Raw genomic sequence first — 16,435 nt, forward strand, 5'->3', positions numbered from 1 at the left:
ACTTTTTAGTGGCTATAATAGCTGCAGCCTCAAAAGAGATGAAAAGATCTTATCTAATCTTACAATCCCCCTTTTTATTTCCAGACTATCTCAACCCAGTAGAGGAAAACCCCTTCGTCACGCGCCGTAGGAACGGTGACGCCCACGCAGTGATTGACGGAGCGGGCTGCCACACCCTGCACATGGCCGGAGCCGCTGCTGGCCCCAAGAGCCAGTCCACCCACGGGGAGGATGAGTATATCAACGAGCCACTGTACCTGAATACCTTCCTCAACCCCGGAGACAAGAACGGATTGGCCGGCGCGGTCTCCATCTCTGGCCCCGGGTCCTCTGCTGCCCAATCAGTATCGCAGACAGTCAACCCATCAACGTCGAGCCACACGGTCTCCTCCACCGGATACGTGGTTCCCCCTGGCCACCTCCCCCACCCGTCGTATCCATCACACACCCTGCACCCGGGGCATTCAGGACACGCTCTGCACTCAGGCATCACCAGCAGCACCATCATGTTTGATAAGAAAGGCAAGAAGGCCACTTTTGACAATCCCGAATACTGGCAGCACAGTCTACCCCCGAAGTCCTCGCTGCACAACCCCGAGTACCTGCAGGACTGCAGCACGCGCTTCTTCTACCGGCAGAATGGACGCATTCGCCCCGCTGTGGCCGAAAACCAGGAGTACTTGTCCGAGGCTGCTATGAAAGCTGGCAATGTGTTGCCGCCCCCTCCATACAGACAGAGGAACACTGTGGTGTAGTGACCAACCTGTAGCACAATGGAGGTGATGAATAGAGGGATAGGGGGTGGAGATAAATGGACGGTGAACAGTCCTCTCGTTTCCATGCAGTACTTCTCAACCTGGTTCTCCCTGAACACGTCTCTGTTATGTCTGATTGCAAGTCTTTTAGTCTCACTCTAAGGTTCTGCCTTTTCTTGACAGGACTACAATAACAGCCTCACTTGACATCAAAACCATCTTTTTTAGCGCCATCCTCAAGCAAGCAGACGCATTTCTTCGAGGTTCTATTCTGCAGCACACTGTCCTGCCATCCTAAAGTATCAGAACGGCACAAAAAACAACAAAAGAAATGAGAGGTTTAATCAGAGAAAGGAGAAATAAACTGAGGTCAGCCCAAAGAGAGGATTATCGCCATGACCTTACATGCTTTTCTTTATTATACACCCATCAATTACACTTCACCATGTCCTTTTAGCACATGTTCCACCCAGATAGATGCACACATTGCTATTGCTTGTGTGCAATCTATCAAATGACACATGCACATGCAGTAGTGTCGTGACTTACCAGCAAACCCGCAGTCATGCCGAAGAGCCCAGATGTGACTCGCATGCCTGCCCACACGCATCGTTGGCTTTAGCGCACCAGTAATGGAATTCAAACATTTATCACACGCAGCTCATATCATACCTAAAACATGCTAACACACCTGCAGCCTTGACACACCAATAACATCCATACATGAATTCATAAGTAAAATACACGCACACTGACAGATAAGCTTGCTGCCACTTGAAATGTATTCTGGAGGAGAAGCTCAATTGACCTTGCGCTGGAAGACTGTGTGTGCGCCGATAATGGCAGTCAGTGTTGCAGCGCAGAGAAAAGGGTCAGCAGGAAAGTAAATGCCACCGCGGTTTTATGGAAAGCTGTGATATCGCCCGGAACCTGGTGGAAAGCATTCGGCAGATTATTAGCACGGCTGGGGTGGGATTTAAAAGGTTGATCGCTCAGAAGACGACCCCCAACTTCTCACGTCCTTCTTGTTCCACTTTCATCCACAACAACCCGGTCCGAAGAGCCAGCAAATCATCCACTTTAACATTACCTTCATGACATCATTGTAAGCAGCATCGTGACTGACATAACCAATGGTAACTGCGGTACGAGGAATAATGTTTCATTGGAACTGGGGCTTGTGAATGGACAGATATCTTAATAGGGAAATGAGTGTGATGATGATACATATAAAGGGACAAATATACAATTTTAGCATAATTTTTTTTTTTCTTTTTCGGCATCAGGGATCTGTTTACCTTGTCACCTTGTCTTACTCTTACTCTTACTCTTACGCAAACAGTACAGACGCCGAGCCACGAAAGAGCACTGTGGTTGTGGCAAAGAGGCTAACCCTGCAGAGCTGTAAATAAGCCAATTACATGTCAATTACCAGACAGATACGTACAATGCCAGGAAAAAGGCTCTGTGGACCGAGCTGTGAAAAGACGAGGATAAAAGTTGTTTTGCACCTCTCTGTGTTCATACTATTGTATGTCATAAAACCAGAAAATTAACTTTGAGCACGTAGTCACGACTACAGGGTCTGGATCTGTCTCTTAGCGTTAAGGTGGAGCAGGAGGAGAGACTGTCAAAACTGTCTAAGGAGAACTCCTCCACATTTTTACCATGGAACACCATGAGAAAACGGGACACTTTCTTTTCTATTTGACGTTAATGGTGAGACATAAGTTATCACTGAATCCACTGATGGCTAGCTTTCTGTACTCATACAATACTGCCAGATGCCACAGTAAACTCTGATGGAGACCACTAGCATCTGTCGTCAAATGACTTTGAAGCCTAATTTAGGTTGGGGTTGATAATTTAATAGCACTTAATGCTTTGACACAGCCAAATGACTTTGCTGTTATTCTCGCTCTAAGCGGCAATTCATTAATTGTTTTTTTTCGTCATGTTGCAACTATAATTTACAGTGAGACGCTGAGGCCTCATGTTATCTGTTTCATCAGGCATTTTACTAACAAAGGAGCATCCCCACTCTCTAAAGAATATCATGGTATTAGTAATAAGTGGGGTTGGGCGATATACAACGATTTTTCAGTACCGTTCATAGCCAGGTAGCTACCCTTTTGATATCTCTTCTTTTACTAGACTATTGCAGACACTGCTGACAATATTTGATTCACATGATTTTTGTATCAGACTGATGAAATACATGGATTGTTATTTTATTCACTGGATTAAAGGGGTACTCCGCGATTTAGCATTGCACTTCCAAAAAGTTGGGGGACTCATAAGAGACAGAATAATGGTCAAAATTTAAGGAACGAAAGCCAAGATATCCTGATTCTAAAAGCCTTTGCACACCAAGTCCATATTTTTCGTTTGCGTTTCCTACATCCTTTGTTTTGCGACCATCTTCGATTCCAAGCTGTTCTGCAATCACCTGTCACAATCTATCTTTAAATTATGCTTCTCTGTATTCTTTTTCATTGTTTGACATAAAGTGCTTTGTTCTGGTAGACTTGAATGTGTTTATCAGATGCCATTTTGGATGATGACATACACGGACGGTGGCTCTGAGTGGTCAAACAACCCTCTTAAAAAAAGCAGAAAATCAAACCTGTTCCAAAAACTTTAATAACGGACGAAAGTTTCGGCGTCGGTGCGTAAACGTGATTGACACAATGTGAGGTCATGTTTATTTTTAAACGTGTGACAATTTTGCACAAAAATTTGGGACTCGGTGTGCAAAGGCCTGAAGTCTCTAGTATGAGTTAGGCTTCAAAAATGCATAGTCCTACAATTCCCACAATGCAACTCAAACTCAATGCAGCTCAATTCATTTGACTCCTTCTACCTCCTAAACCCCATACCTCCACTTTGTAATGCAGGCTTTTTGTTAAAAAGTCTAAAGCCCAAGCAGAGATAACCCTGATGACATCATCTGTGACATCACCTGGGTTATTTTCTCAAACTTTGAAAAGATCCCTCCAGTGAAGACATTATACAGCTGTTTTCATTCACAGGCTGAGTAGTACAGCTCGTGTCGGGTAAACTGAACGTCATGTAGTAAATTGGTGGAGTGCCCCTTTAACCAAAAACAAACGCAAACAGTTTCTCGATTGAATTTACAGAAAAATGTACTATATTATGATGTATAGTGATATTATTAATAGTAATATTAATCTACACATACCCTGAGATTCGATCTATATCGCCCAGCCTGAGTAGTAGGTGATAATATCATGAATTTGGAGACCGACTAATGCCTGTGCACGTCTCACTGCTGACGTAGTACGCAACTACTGTTACACAACCTTGTGCCTCTACATCGAAAACACCAGGCAGAGGGAAGGTTCAGACAAGCAGTGTTGATGATTTACTGTCCAGAACACAGATGTCACCCTGGCACAGTGTTTTCTCCCCCTCTCAGGTTTTATGGGGGAACAATAATCATCCAGTTGAGCTCCAGCTGAGGCACACGTTTGCCACATCATAAAGGGACATCAAACCTATTGACATAAAAGTATAATTGAAGATAGATTAGTGCCATGATACCACAGACGCACTGCTGAAATGTGCAATAGAAATGTGAATTTTATAGGTGGGGGGGGGGCCTGGGTTTAAATGGTCAGTCATGAAGTCGGCACTGTGTTAAATATCATTGACATTTTTCTGTTGCTAACTTTTCATTGTTCTGCTGATTTCTGCTGAGTTTGAGCTCACACTTACAGTATACTGTACGTCTTTGTGTAAATGTGTGCAAGCGTCCTCTGTATGTATTTAGAGTTAAAAGTTAGTTATGTAAATCTATTTTTACCATCACCCATAAGATATTAGTTGTAGTGCTTGTAGACTCCTGTATGGCCGTGTGTTTAAGTGCAATGACAGCAGTGGAGGGTCGCCCAAAGGCTTGGTAATGGATCTCTATGGAAAAATGAAGCCAATCTTCTGGAGGAGAAAACCTGCTGGTGCTCTCAGCCAACGAGCATCGCAAGGGGCTTTTAGCTTTTTGAATGCTAATTCATCCACTTTCCCTTGTTGTTCTGTGGGGAAATCATGTTCACCCAACATCTCACCCAGCGCACCAGCTGAGAAACCGTGAACGACAGGCAATAGGTTGTAATCCTGCAGCGGGGTTAAAACTAAGGTATTAGCATTCCAGATATGTTACCCGACCAATGCATCAATGTTACAAAAGCTAGCAGGGGAGAAGGTGCGAGTGCACTGTAACTGGCAGAGGAGACCAGAGTAGATTGCCATTCTTTCTTTCTCCTCAGAGGTGACGGCAGGATTGTATGTAGCAAACACTGTTCTGCAGCCGAGGCAGTGGAAAACCGAAAAAGCAGCTATGTGGAGTGAATATGAACAAAGACTAAAAACAAATCTGGAAAGGGAAATTGCGGTCAAATGTTAACATGAGTCATAGTTTCATGTGAAAATATATTATGTTCTGTGTCAAGGTAAGCCTCGTAGGTACGGTAGTTATTTAAAGGAGCACAATGGGCCCTTTTCACAGCAGCCATTTTGGCATGTCATAGAAGGGTAAACACAGGTGTAATTGATCAAATTAATTATGGTCACCTTATAGTTAGTGTCACAGGTCACAGCCATTCCATTGAGCCAGCACGCACAATACTAGGACCCTGGCCCACCTAAATGGAACAAGGCCATATTTGTTTTTGTTTTACATAATACAAAGAAACAAAAGCAGACAAATAGACATGACAGAATTGAACAAACCTAAACAAAACAAACAAACTGCCAGCTCAGAAAAAGTGCAAAGGTGCATGTTGATCCATATGACGACTGAAATGTCCACAGGTGGATTGAGGATCAGAAATAGTCCAGAAAGAGTCCATGGAACCTAGACCAACTTATGTTGAGAAAGGCCCAAAACCAGGGCCAGAAAACTGAAATCCAAATTATTAACTACACCTGTGTTTACCCTGCAATGATGTCAAAATGGCTGTTGTGAAATGGACCTATAACTCCCTCTCGATACTGACTGCTACCAGTAAACCGGCCTTATAGTAAGTTATATTTATTTTGTGCATCTACTTTTGTTCTGGGGTTTAATGTATTTTAAACAAATGCTATCATGAGTATTGTGAATGGTGTTGTTTTTACTCTCGTTTTTGCTCTTCAGGGTGTTATTGTGGCAAGAGTTTCTTTTTATATATATATATATATATATATGCAGTTTGAAGGCTTCATCATCTAAAGTCTGTCATGTTCTCTACTCAGCTTTGAAGCAATTACGAGCTGTGTCCCAACTCAGGGGCTGTATGTTTGTCCTTCAGAGGAACTGACGTCCAGGCTGATCCTGCAGCCCATTCAACAGGAAAAACTGTTGGCATTGTATGTTTCAGCAAACTGGGGATACGTTGAAGGGCGACGTTTTTGCTTTCGGTCAGAACAAGTGACTTAGTATAAAGAGCAAAAATAGACATACCGGGTGGGCGGAGGGTGAAGTGGATGGGTCCAACAAACGCAAGGCTTTCATCCAGGAGGCCGCTGTTCGCGTCCTATCACAACATTCAGTGTCTTTTTCACTGTACACACGTAGTAGTTTTAAGCCCAACCATGTAGTTCTTTCCTAAACCTAACTATAGTGGTTTTGTTACGGTTAATATGTTATGTTACGTTTGTATGTTACATTATTATTTGAACACAAATCATGATATTTTTCCTAACCTTAACCAAGTAGTTTTGTTGCCTAAGCCTAACCAAACGTTAACCACGTGACATTGTGTTTCTGCAAGCGTGATAAGAGGCTTATATGAAATGTATTTATGGCTTATTTTTAGTTCAGAAAACGTCGCCATACAATGTACCCATGGTTTGCAGAAACGTCCAATGGTAAAAAAAGATTTTGGCGACTGGGTTGCATGTTATTGCCAAGTGACACTAGATTAAAAAAGAACAAAACTAACGTTGTGTTCATGTGCTCCTCGTCAACTCATTAAGTTTTTGCAAGTTTCTCACCAAGCAGTTGTCCTCAGACGACCTATGACATTTAAACACCAGTGGTTAACTTGGAGAGCTTTCACGATACCTGCCTTAACAGTACGATTTTGATATTTCACCTCAACACATGATGAACAAGTGGCAGGTTAATAGTGCAAATATCAAAGTTTACCGGTTTACTGGTTTACTTCTAACCACCATTGAATAACATGTCCAGGCTGCAAACAGGAACAAACAGTGGGGTTCGTAGCTAGCTTCCATTGTTTACACCTTGCAGTGGCTTTTTCATTGGTTTAGTTAATGTGATATGATTGATATCTGATAAATATGACGCTTTACAAGTTGGCGAGAATTGCCTGAGCACTGACTGGTGCACAGTAGATTGTAGGTTATTGAGGACTGCAAATGATAAACCAGTTGTCATAACACCAAGGGACCAGGGACCTTTGAAATGGGACAGCCCTTGTTGGACCTTTAAGACGCATCCGGCCCAGAAATGAGGACTACGGAGGGTCCAGCCCCTGAACTGGGACACAGCGACTGTATTTATAGAGTGTGCTCTATTTCACTTTTGTATGCTTTTATTATTCATATCATGAGGGCATTTTTCACAGCATTGGTAATATCAATCCACCTGTGGTTTAAAATGGTCTTAAACACACGTTACATTTCAGAGAACTTCACTATTAATAACTCAAAATAGTTTTTGGTCAATGCATCATCAAACTTTTTTTAAAGGGAAACCATAAAGCAGCTGACAAAACTCATATTCTACCATTGTAATAGAATCAAACTGGCTGTCATACTCTGATTTTACACTGATTCATATGCGTATATTCTACCATGCCATGAAAACTGGGGTAGACGACAGCGGTTGAGTAAGCACAGTTTACAATGTATTGAATTGATGGTAAAACTGTAAAATGGAATTAATAATTGTCTTTTAACCAAATGACAAAGACATTCAGAGAATGGGTCACTCGCCAGTTTTACCATTGTTAGAAAAATAAAAAATAAATAAAAAAGTGGATAGTATTTTTATAGGTAGGTAAAAGGTGGTCAGGTGCATCTGTAAATGGGACAATGATGCTTCTTTTTCCAGCTGAAGATTTTTTTTTTTTCTCCTTGCATCATTGCATTTTTATTGGTCTACTGTACCTTTATTTTTTTCTCTGGGGAATATCTTTTCTGTATAAATATATATACAGTATATAAATGTAATTTGAAGAGTGAACTCTGATTTTAAAAACGCTTGCAGGGTCTCTTGTCACCCCCGCCCCGTCATTTCCCCTGTGATTGTGTGATTGTGTTTTCAGCACAACTTGGTGGATTTTGTGTTTCGACCTCTGCTCTTGCTCACTTTGTAGGAGTGTTTTTTTTTTTACTGGGTGTATTATACCTCCACTACCCTCCACGCTTCTCTCAGTATTATCCACCTCTTGAGATTTTTTTAAAGATTTTGTACACTCTTAAAATGCTGTTGCAATACTAATGAATATTCAATATGTCATCCCCTTTTCTCTGAACCTTTCCTAACCAATGTTATCAATCCACCAGTGTCACTTTACACCCTGTGTTTTAAGGACCTATATACTATATTTCCTTGAGTAGTTTGATTTCCATTTGCACTGAGCTCAGTCATTGTTTACTTTCAGATGATATTCAGCTCTTCATCCATTTGGGGCAATACTGATTGAATGGTGTAGCAATATCATGTTACAGCCCCCAGAGTGACAGACACAATGGAAGACAGTTTGCATGGGCTGGATTGATCCTTTCAATTACTGATATTTGCTTGTACAGAGGTTAGTACGTTAACTTTTTTTGGCTTCATCAGGACTTAAAATGTTCACTCTTTTCCAGAAGTTTAACAGGAAGTTAATATTTCCATTTGACAGGATCGTTGCAGGACTTTTTGGGAGTTTGGCACATACAGTATGTCATCTTACCTAATATCTGATGTGAGGACTGGCACCAAAATCATCATGTTTGAACTATTTTCTTTCTGACTCGTGATCAAGCAGTCCGTCTCAATACTGATGATGCTGATGCTCATACACTGAAGCTGAATGGATGCACAATTTGACAATTTGAATATACTGTTGTAATTGATATTTCAATTGTAGAAGACTCACACACAACTTGTGTTGTTTGTGAATTAAAGGTGCTGTTTTCTGATAACGCTGGAGACTTTACTGAGAGACAAATACTGCAATTTTGTTTTCAAAGGGTAGGATTTTAACTAGCATCAACTTTGGATTACTTAAATTTTGTCACGTTTCTATATTGCTTATCACCTGCAGAATACTTTAGGCCTGCTGTACACTTTCTATTGGAAAGTGTATGGGAATTTGCACAGATGATTTTGGTGCCAATCCTGTCATTTACAATATCCAGCATTTACATATACATTTGGTAAAGTGTTCATTTTGGTAAGCTTCTCAAAAGTCCATGTTTAAAAGAACATTGAAGTTTGGAAGAAAGAATATTCTATTGTAAAAACGATCATATATTATCATCGCTTTGTATCGACTCATCAGAATGATTGAGAACTAAGTTTTATAGACCATACGTTGTCACATATTACCAGTTTTAAATGATTCTCACTGGTTAATTGACACATTTCCCAAGCTAGAACATTTAAATACGTATTCCCTCTGTTTTGTTACATGAATCTGTCAAAACTATATTTTTAATTCAATATGAATAAAGATCAGTCAATATTTAAAGTTGGATTGTGCTCATTTTCTAATGTTGTGTTATTATGAAGTGGTAAATCTAACTACATTGGGGTATGCCCCATTGGGCAAACCCCCACCTTGTTGTAATAGAGATGCAAATCAGCTTCTCCTTTGGCCATGGTTACACACACACATCCTCAAGCGGGTAGCCCTGTTATAATGAAGACGCAAATCCCTGCTGTGCTGGGCTGACGTGCCGTGTCGAACCGAGTCGAGCCAAGCCAGCACGTGTATGGAAAAACCCTTCCAGTGGGACTCCCAATGGAATTAAAAACCTCAGTAGATTTGGCTCGTAAGTAACACTGGGTCCCTCGGGATCCTACTGGGGTATACACTCGGGGCATATCCCAATTTGACCATAATGGAAATACAATGGGTCTGCATTTCAAAGGGGGATCCTAAAATCGGCAATGCTGATAAATAGACTGCATTTATATAGCGTTTTTTTCTAGTCTTGGCGACCACTCAAAGCCCTTTACAACACAAGCCAGCATTCACACTCACATTCATACACTGGTCAGGCTGTTCTCATGCACTGTTGGTAGCTATACCTACGAAAAGTAATGCATTGTAATTCGTATATATCCCACAAAATCAATTTGTATGTGTAGGGAGGAGGTTGGGATGGATGGGTGGGTCAAAAAACACCGGAATTTCGCCCAGGAGACCAGCGTTGATACCGCGTGTGAAACCAGATTTCAACGTTGATTTATTTGTCACGTAACTTACGTACTTAAGTTATGCCACCTCTGGAGTTATTTTAACCCAAAACACAATCTTTTCCTAAACCTAACCAAGTAGTTTTGTTGCCTAAACCTATGTAAGTTTATTTTGAAAAGACTGGAGGAATAACTTTTCGTAAGATATCCTACAAACTGCTGTATGAGGATATGTTGCACTGGTGGCAGAGGCTACCATACAAGGTCCCACCTGCTCATCACCAATGGCACATCGGGAGAAATTTAGGGTTCAGTATCTTGCCCAAGGACACTACGACATGTAGACTGCAGTGGCCGGAAATCGAACCGTCGACCTTCCGATTAGTGGATGACTGCTCTGAGCCACAGCCGCTTCGATGAGCACATCTTGTTGTCATTCCAATTATAAAAAAATGGCCTATCATTTTTAACAAATTGTCCACTGTAGTTTTGAAAGGAATAGCAGAAGTGAGAAGTCCAGAGTGCCTATCAATCATTCAATGTTTCTTTCAAAGTGTGGTTTGCTTCAGTGTGGCCATCTGTCTTTATCCACCTCTCGGAGGGATCCAGTGCTACTTTCAATTCAGCCCTTATAGTTTTGAGGGCTCTTTACACCTCCTTACTTCAAATGTCAGCCTGTTCTTGAGTACTTCAGCCAGACACATGGGAGTGTTGTGTAGCCTGTAGTCACAGCATGACATCTCCATTCCGCCCAGATGAGGCCGGGCTGCAGACATCTCTCACGATTCAGCAGATTGTGCCTTTAGGTTAGAAAGAGCAAAGAGTCAGACGGCGCAGTATAGCTCCAATCCCATCACCGCAAACCTCTATTCTTCAGCCATTTCTCTTTTCACATTAAAAGCTACTCACACACACAAACTTGTACACTTGCAGGGGAATCACACAGGAGCACCGATAATAAAGTGTCATTACTTCTGACACTTGCTTGTGCATGATAGATGCGTTTCTTTTCCAGCTGATGACATTTTATGGCATTATCATAGGAAATCCAATAACGAGATCGGCATCTTGGAGCCTTTGCCCCATGCAAAGTCAAATCACTTGCCTTAAGATGGTAATAGAGTGTGATCGAGACAATCTGTCACTGCCGCTCCTCTCACTCGCACACGCCAGCCCCCCTTGACAAAGTGTATAGATTTTTACCTGATATGAGGGATGATCGGCACAGTTGAATGTAAATGAGCTTAAATGTCTTTAGGTGATAACGATTGACTGACGCTTCTTTGCAAACAAAAGTGAAGGCTGTATTTGACAGTGCATTAATCTTTACCACAACACCTCTACAGCACAACACTATAACTGTCGACATGTTTTCCATGTGCAGCTATTTTTAATATGTGCTGATGTAAACACTTCTAAAGACAGAGGTTTATAGAAAATTGGCTGCGAGCCACGACTGTAGTTTTGCTTCCTACAGCATTTTTTCCACAAGCTGCCATTTGGTGTCATGTACACACTGTTGTCTCCTGCTACAGTCTAATCCCAGGTTAGTGAACCGATTGTCACAGCAACTAAGCTGTACAACCTTCAACGCAGACGAGACATGCTGCGGATGTTTCTCCGCAGCAGATGGTTACATCGTTGTGCAGCAGACAATCACATCCTATCACCTGATGCAATCACACTGTAATGTTAAGATTTAAAATGACAGAACAACAAAGCTGTAAAAAGTTGTTTTGTCTTGCTCACACTGTTTTGGCATCGCTATCTCTATTTCTCAGAGAGCCAGTGGTGAGGGCGGCTGCCTCTAAATCCCAGCATGTTGGCAGCCTCTGATTGAATGGACTGTACAAAGCCCACTAAGCAGTGTTGCGATCCCCCTTGAGAGCTTTCATTATGGAACAGCATATTGGATTCTCTTCACAGGCCGTCTGCCTCTGGAGGCTACTATCTCCTCAGGAATGCACACACAAAGCATCATAGACAACATGTAGACAACCCGGTAATAAATCTGGCCTGATTCTCAGTAAATCTGGTTTCTTACAGTGCTGACACAATAAATGCACCCTGATAGGCTAGTGTTAACGCCAGTATTTCACATGACCTCTAGAGTAAGCAGTCCTTCCATGTATCAGCCAAGAAGCATGGGTGCAGGTGCTCAGTTACACACCTGAGGATTTACAAATCCCGGCCACAACAGCATTTAGAGCACCACGTGATTAGAATACAATCACCACAATCTTAAAGGTCCCATATTCTGCTCATATCCAGGTTCATACTTGTATTTTGTGTTTTCTACTAGAATATATTTACATGCTGTAATGTTCAAAAACCCTCTATTTTCCTTATACTTTCTGCCTGAATGTGCCTGTATTTACCCTCTGTTTGAAATGCTCCATTTAAGTGCATTTCAATGGAATTGCAATGGAATTACATTGCTAGGCAACAGCTTGGATCCATGTTTACTTCCGGTCAGTTGATGTCATTCACATGGTGCCTTTAAATGGGGTCGTGTTTACCGTGTTTACAAGAAGAGTCCCCCCTCTTGTGGTATTCACAACCTCGTAAAAGTTTCTGAAATCTCCGAGTTCACGACTTGCGACGTGTTTTATTGACATTGTCAGAAATGGCAGAGGCCATGGAAGTTAATTTTTCAGAGGAGTTAATTTGCTCATTGAGGAGCAGGAGAACGAAGTTCAGCCATCATTCTCAACCAAGACACCAACTCATGCGCCAGTTTCTCCTCAACAAGTGCCAAATAATAACGACACCTAAAGTCAGTGGCCCATCACCAGTCTACCAATAACAAAGCTGTAGGCATGCTGGTGAAAACTCTTCTCCAACACGACATCCACCCCTCCATGTCAACGCACAGGTAGGCTACCTGGCTGCAGCCATGCACCCAGAAAAGTACTGTAAATGCCAAAAAGTTGAAAGACTATTTTCAACTGTCAGTTGGAAAAAAACAGGTAAAATCAGGACATCCTATCAGACTGAACTCTTTGTCTCAGCAGTGATCAACACCAAGTCCCTGCAAATCCTGCTGTCATCATCAAAAGTAAGTGACTTCCATATTATTGTTTATTTGGGTATAGTTTTTGTTTGATGTACAATTGGATGTTATACAGATGTTGCTGCCAGCTTTGTTTGTTTGTGAACATGTGGCTGCAGTGCCAGCTTAGATGTTAAAATGTATTTTTTAATGTTAATGCAGGTGCTCTATTCATAATGCCTGATCAATGATGCTGTTGCTCTGTCAGCTGTGTGTGTGTGTGTGTGTGTGTGTGTGTGTGTGAACATGTGGCCGCTGTGCCAGGCTATGTCATGCTGTTAATGTTTTGTCTTGTTGAATCAGAATCAGCATGATTGCATGAGTATAGGCATACACACACATAGAGGCTACCAGGAATTAGACTCTGGTTATTTTGCTCTCATTATACATACAGAAATAGAACTGCAGCTAAAAGCAAGGTCAACAAAGCTGAACAAGAGTCAAGAAAGAAGATAAATATATAATACAACAAAGAACAACAGTGTCAAGCTGTTTCTGTAAATTGTAAACGATGATACAGTAGTGCAATGGTGCAGAGTGCAAATATGCTGGAATAAATATTGAATGACAGGTTGCTTTACTTGACGTACAGGTGTCTGTAACATTACCTCTGATGATGATGATGATGATGATGTATAAGGCTTGTTTGATTTAACTGTTGTGCATTCAGGCTAGTATAGTTGTAATGGGCTACTGTGGTTAACATTGGCATTTCAGAACCTATTAAGCAGATGTTTGGTCTTGGAGGGGCTAGGCCCAACTGATTTTTCTCTGTGCCCACCCACACTGTGATTTCTGCTTATTTCTTAGTCATGCCTTGCGTTGCCTGATGAGAGACAGAAAAGTAGAGACCAAACTAGGCACAAAAAAAAAGACAAACTGCTTTTATTTCATGTCGACATGACCGATATACTGTTGGAACTTCTTAATATGACCCGGGAGGCACATACAACCAATGTTGCAAAATTAAAATCAAGACACTGAATGCTTAAATAGTTTCATAACATAAATAAAACTACCCCAAATCCATTTAAGTTTAATGATTTATTGGGCACATTAGAATTTAATCAGCGGATATGAAAGATTTGCACAAGCTACTTCGTTTTGACTACACCCAAATATTGTCTTTTCAAGCTTGGGGAGATCTAAAGCTGTCCAGCATTTCACTAAGTAGTGGTTGACAACACACACATTAAGATTAATAAGGCAATCTCGTCGGTCATTTGCATACTGCTTGTGATACAGCTCATCTGATTACTGTTGAATATGAGCGGCTCAGCATTTAGTGTTTATCACTCGCTTTGTTAGGCAAGGCAATATTCACATGGAGAGGCTCCTATTGAAACTACATTGGCATTTTAAATGAGAAAGTTGTCATCACAACTCATTTATAGTTCCCTTCACTTTTAATAATGACAGATAGATTGTGATGACTGAATATATCTTCAGGGACAGCGTGCCTTTCTGTAGAAGCGTGGTTGTTACTCATTCAAGTCCATGCCAACTTTGAGTTGCTCCCCCCGCCCATATCAGTGGTTTAGAAATTAAATATATATTTAGCGGAATAGATGTTCTTTGCTGGAAGTGCCCACTTGGTATTTCGAGAAATTCTCTGCTGCTTCTTGTCTTTTCTGAAAAGGTTTAGATGAGTCTTAGAAACTATGACTGTTGGAGCTGGTGGATTCCGGTCTGACTGTGTCACCTTTTCTGAGACATCGTAGGAGTGGCTGCTCCTGCGGCTGTGTATGTGGTTATTTAGCCACCGTTATCCTGCTGTGTCCAGTGGGCTCCTTGATTTGTTTAAGTGTGTTTTGTATTGTTTGAGTATCTGTACGTATGCTTTAACGTTGATGCTGCTGGGGTTGTGTGTGCTTTATGTGTGTGGTCACACGCATACATGGTTATCAGGGTATGCCACGTGCCAGGCTATGTTGCCATGCTCTCCATCTGCTGGTATACTGTAAGAACGTGTGGAGTGTAGACCGTAAAAACAACAGAAAATGCAAAACAATTCAGCAATTCAACAATTTGAGGCCAATGCATGCAAGACAATTAAATGATAAAAATTGAATTAAATAGAGTTAAAAGCTATAATAAGAGCAATAGTAATAAAACAATGTGAAATAAAGACTAGATTAATAAAATAAAATAAAATTATACAATGTAAATACAATAAAATGAGTGATTAATAAAAAATAATAAAATTATACTTCTTAAATACAATAAGATGCGTGATTAATAAAATATGAAATAAAATACAATTTTACAACTTAAATAAAATAAGTGAACATTGTTGCCTTGGGTTGTAGACACTGTGGCCTCTATTATACATATTTTCTGCATGGCTTAATGTTGAGACATATTTGTTGATTTGGGTTGACTTTACTAGTTTTCAAACCTTTAGTATTTATTAGATCTGTTACATTATTGTCAAAAACAAAGTCAAGCATACGGTTTCTTCGGATATGGAGAAAAGTGACGATATTGTGATGGTAAAAAGTTGCTAATTAAGTTGTGCGTAAAAGCATCCTCTTACTCACGTTAAAGATTAATCAAGGATGCGGCAGGCAGGCGAACTAGCATTTCCTCGTGTCTGCAAAGTTAATGGCAATGAAGTAAGATTTTAAAATGACTTCCACTCATAGAATATACTGTTAACATGCGAGCGGAGTGATAAATGAGACTAATTGTGGGCAACGCTGCATTTTAATTAAGCAGCAGTCTTAAGCGAGTAGGCGTCATTGTTAAAGTCAACTCTCCATTGCAATTATGCCGCTCTATTCATGTGTAACATAATGGCTTGATGACAGTTCTTTGTTGGCTTACAGTGGAAGCATAATTGTGTTCTTTCATACATACAAATGGCACATCTTAATTTTTACTCTTAAGTAGCACCCATTCAGCAATAAGGTAAAGGTTACATCTTCATTACGTTATCCTGCCAGTAGATTGTTATTGGACTTACACTGTATGTTGCTAGTCATGTTTTTTTTTTTAAAGAGACTGACCTCCTTTAGGATATTGATCATGAGACAGGACTGAAGAATTAACTTTGTTGTTTTGAGATCCCTCAGGAGGAGAAAGTTAATTACAAAAAAAAAGCAAATTTCTGTTATTCCGTTGGTTCCATTGTTTTTTTTTTACAATTATGTTGCAGATATAATCAGATTTTCTTGCCTTTCTACTACTGTAATTCCTTTTTTTTAATCAAACTTAGTCTCCAGTGCCACAGAGCCTTAGTAACCTCCAGGG

The 16,435-nt window shown here is 40.8% G+C and overlaps 1 protein-coding gene across 5 annotated transcripts in view; it reads left to right on the forward strand.

Annotated features, from left to right (window-relative positions):
* Nucleotides 1–9,460, forward strand: part of erbb4b (erb-b2 receptor tyrosine kinase 4b) — a 361,102-nt gene extending 351,642 nt beyond the window's left edge. For all 5 annotated transcript variants that reach the window (XM_074659614.1, XM_074659616.1, XM_074659615.1 and 2 more), the window contains one exon: nucleotides 85–9,460. In XM_074659614.1, the coding sequence (XP_074515715.1) occupies nucleotides 85–755 (671 nt within the window). In that variant the 3' untranslated portion in view covers nucleotides 756–9,460. The remainder of the gene's footprint in view (nucleotides 1–84) is intronic.
* The last annotated feature ends 6,975 nt before the right edge of the window (nucleotides 9,461–16,435 follow it).

This window comes from Sebastes fasciatus, chromosome 14 (genome assembly GCF_043250625.1).
Source record: "Sebastes fasciatus isolate fSebFas1 chromosome 14, fSebFas1.pri, whole genome shotgun sequence".
NCBI classification, from domain to species: domain Eukaryota; kingdom Metazoa; phylum Chordata; class Actinopteri; order Perciformes; family Sebastidae; genus Sebastes; species Sebastes fasciatus.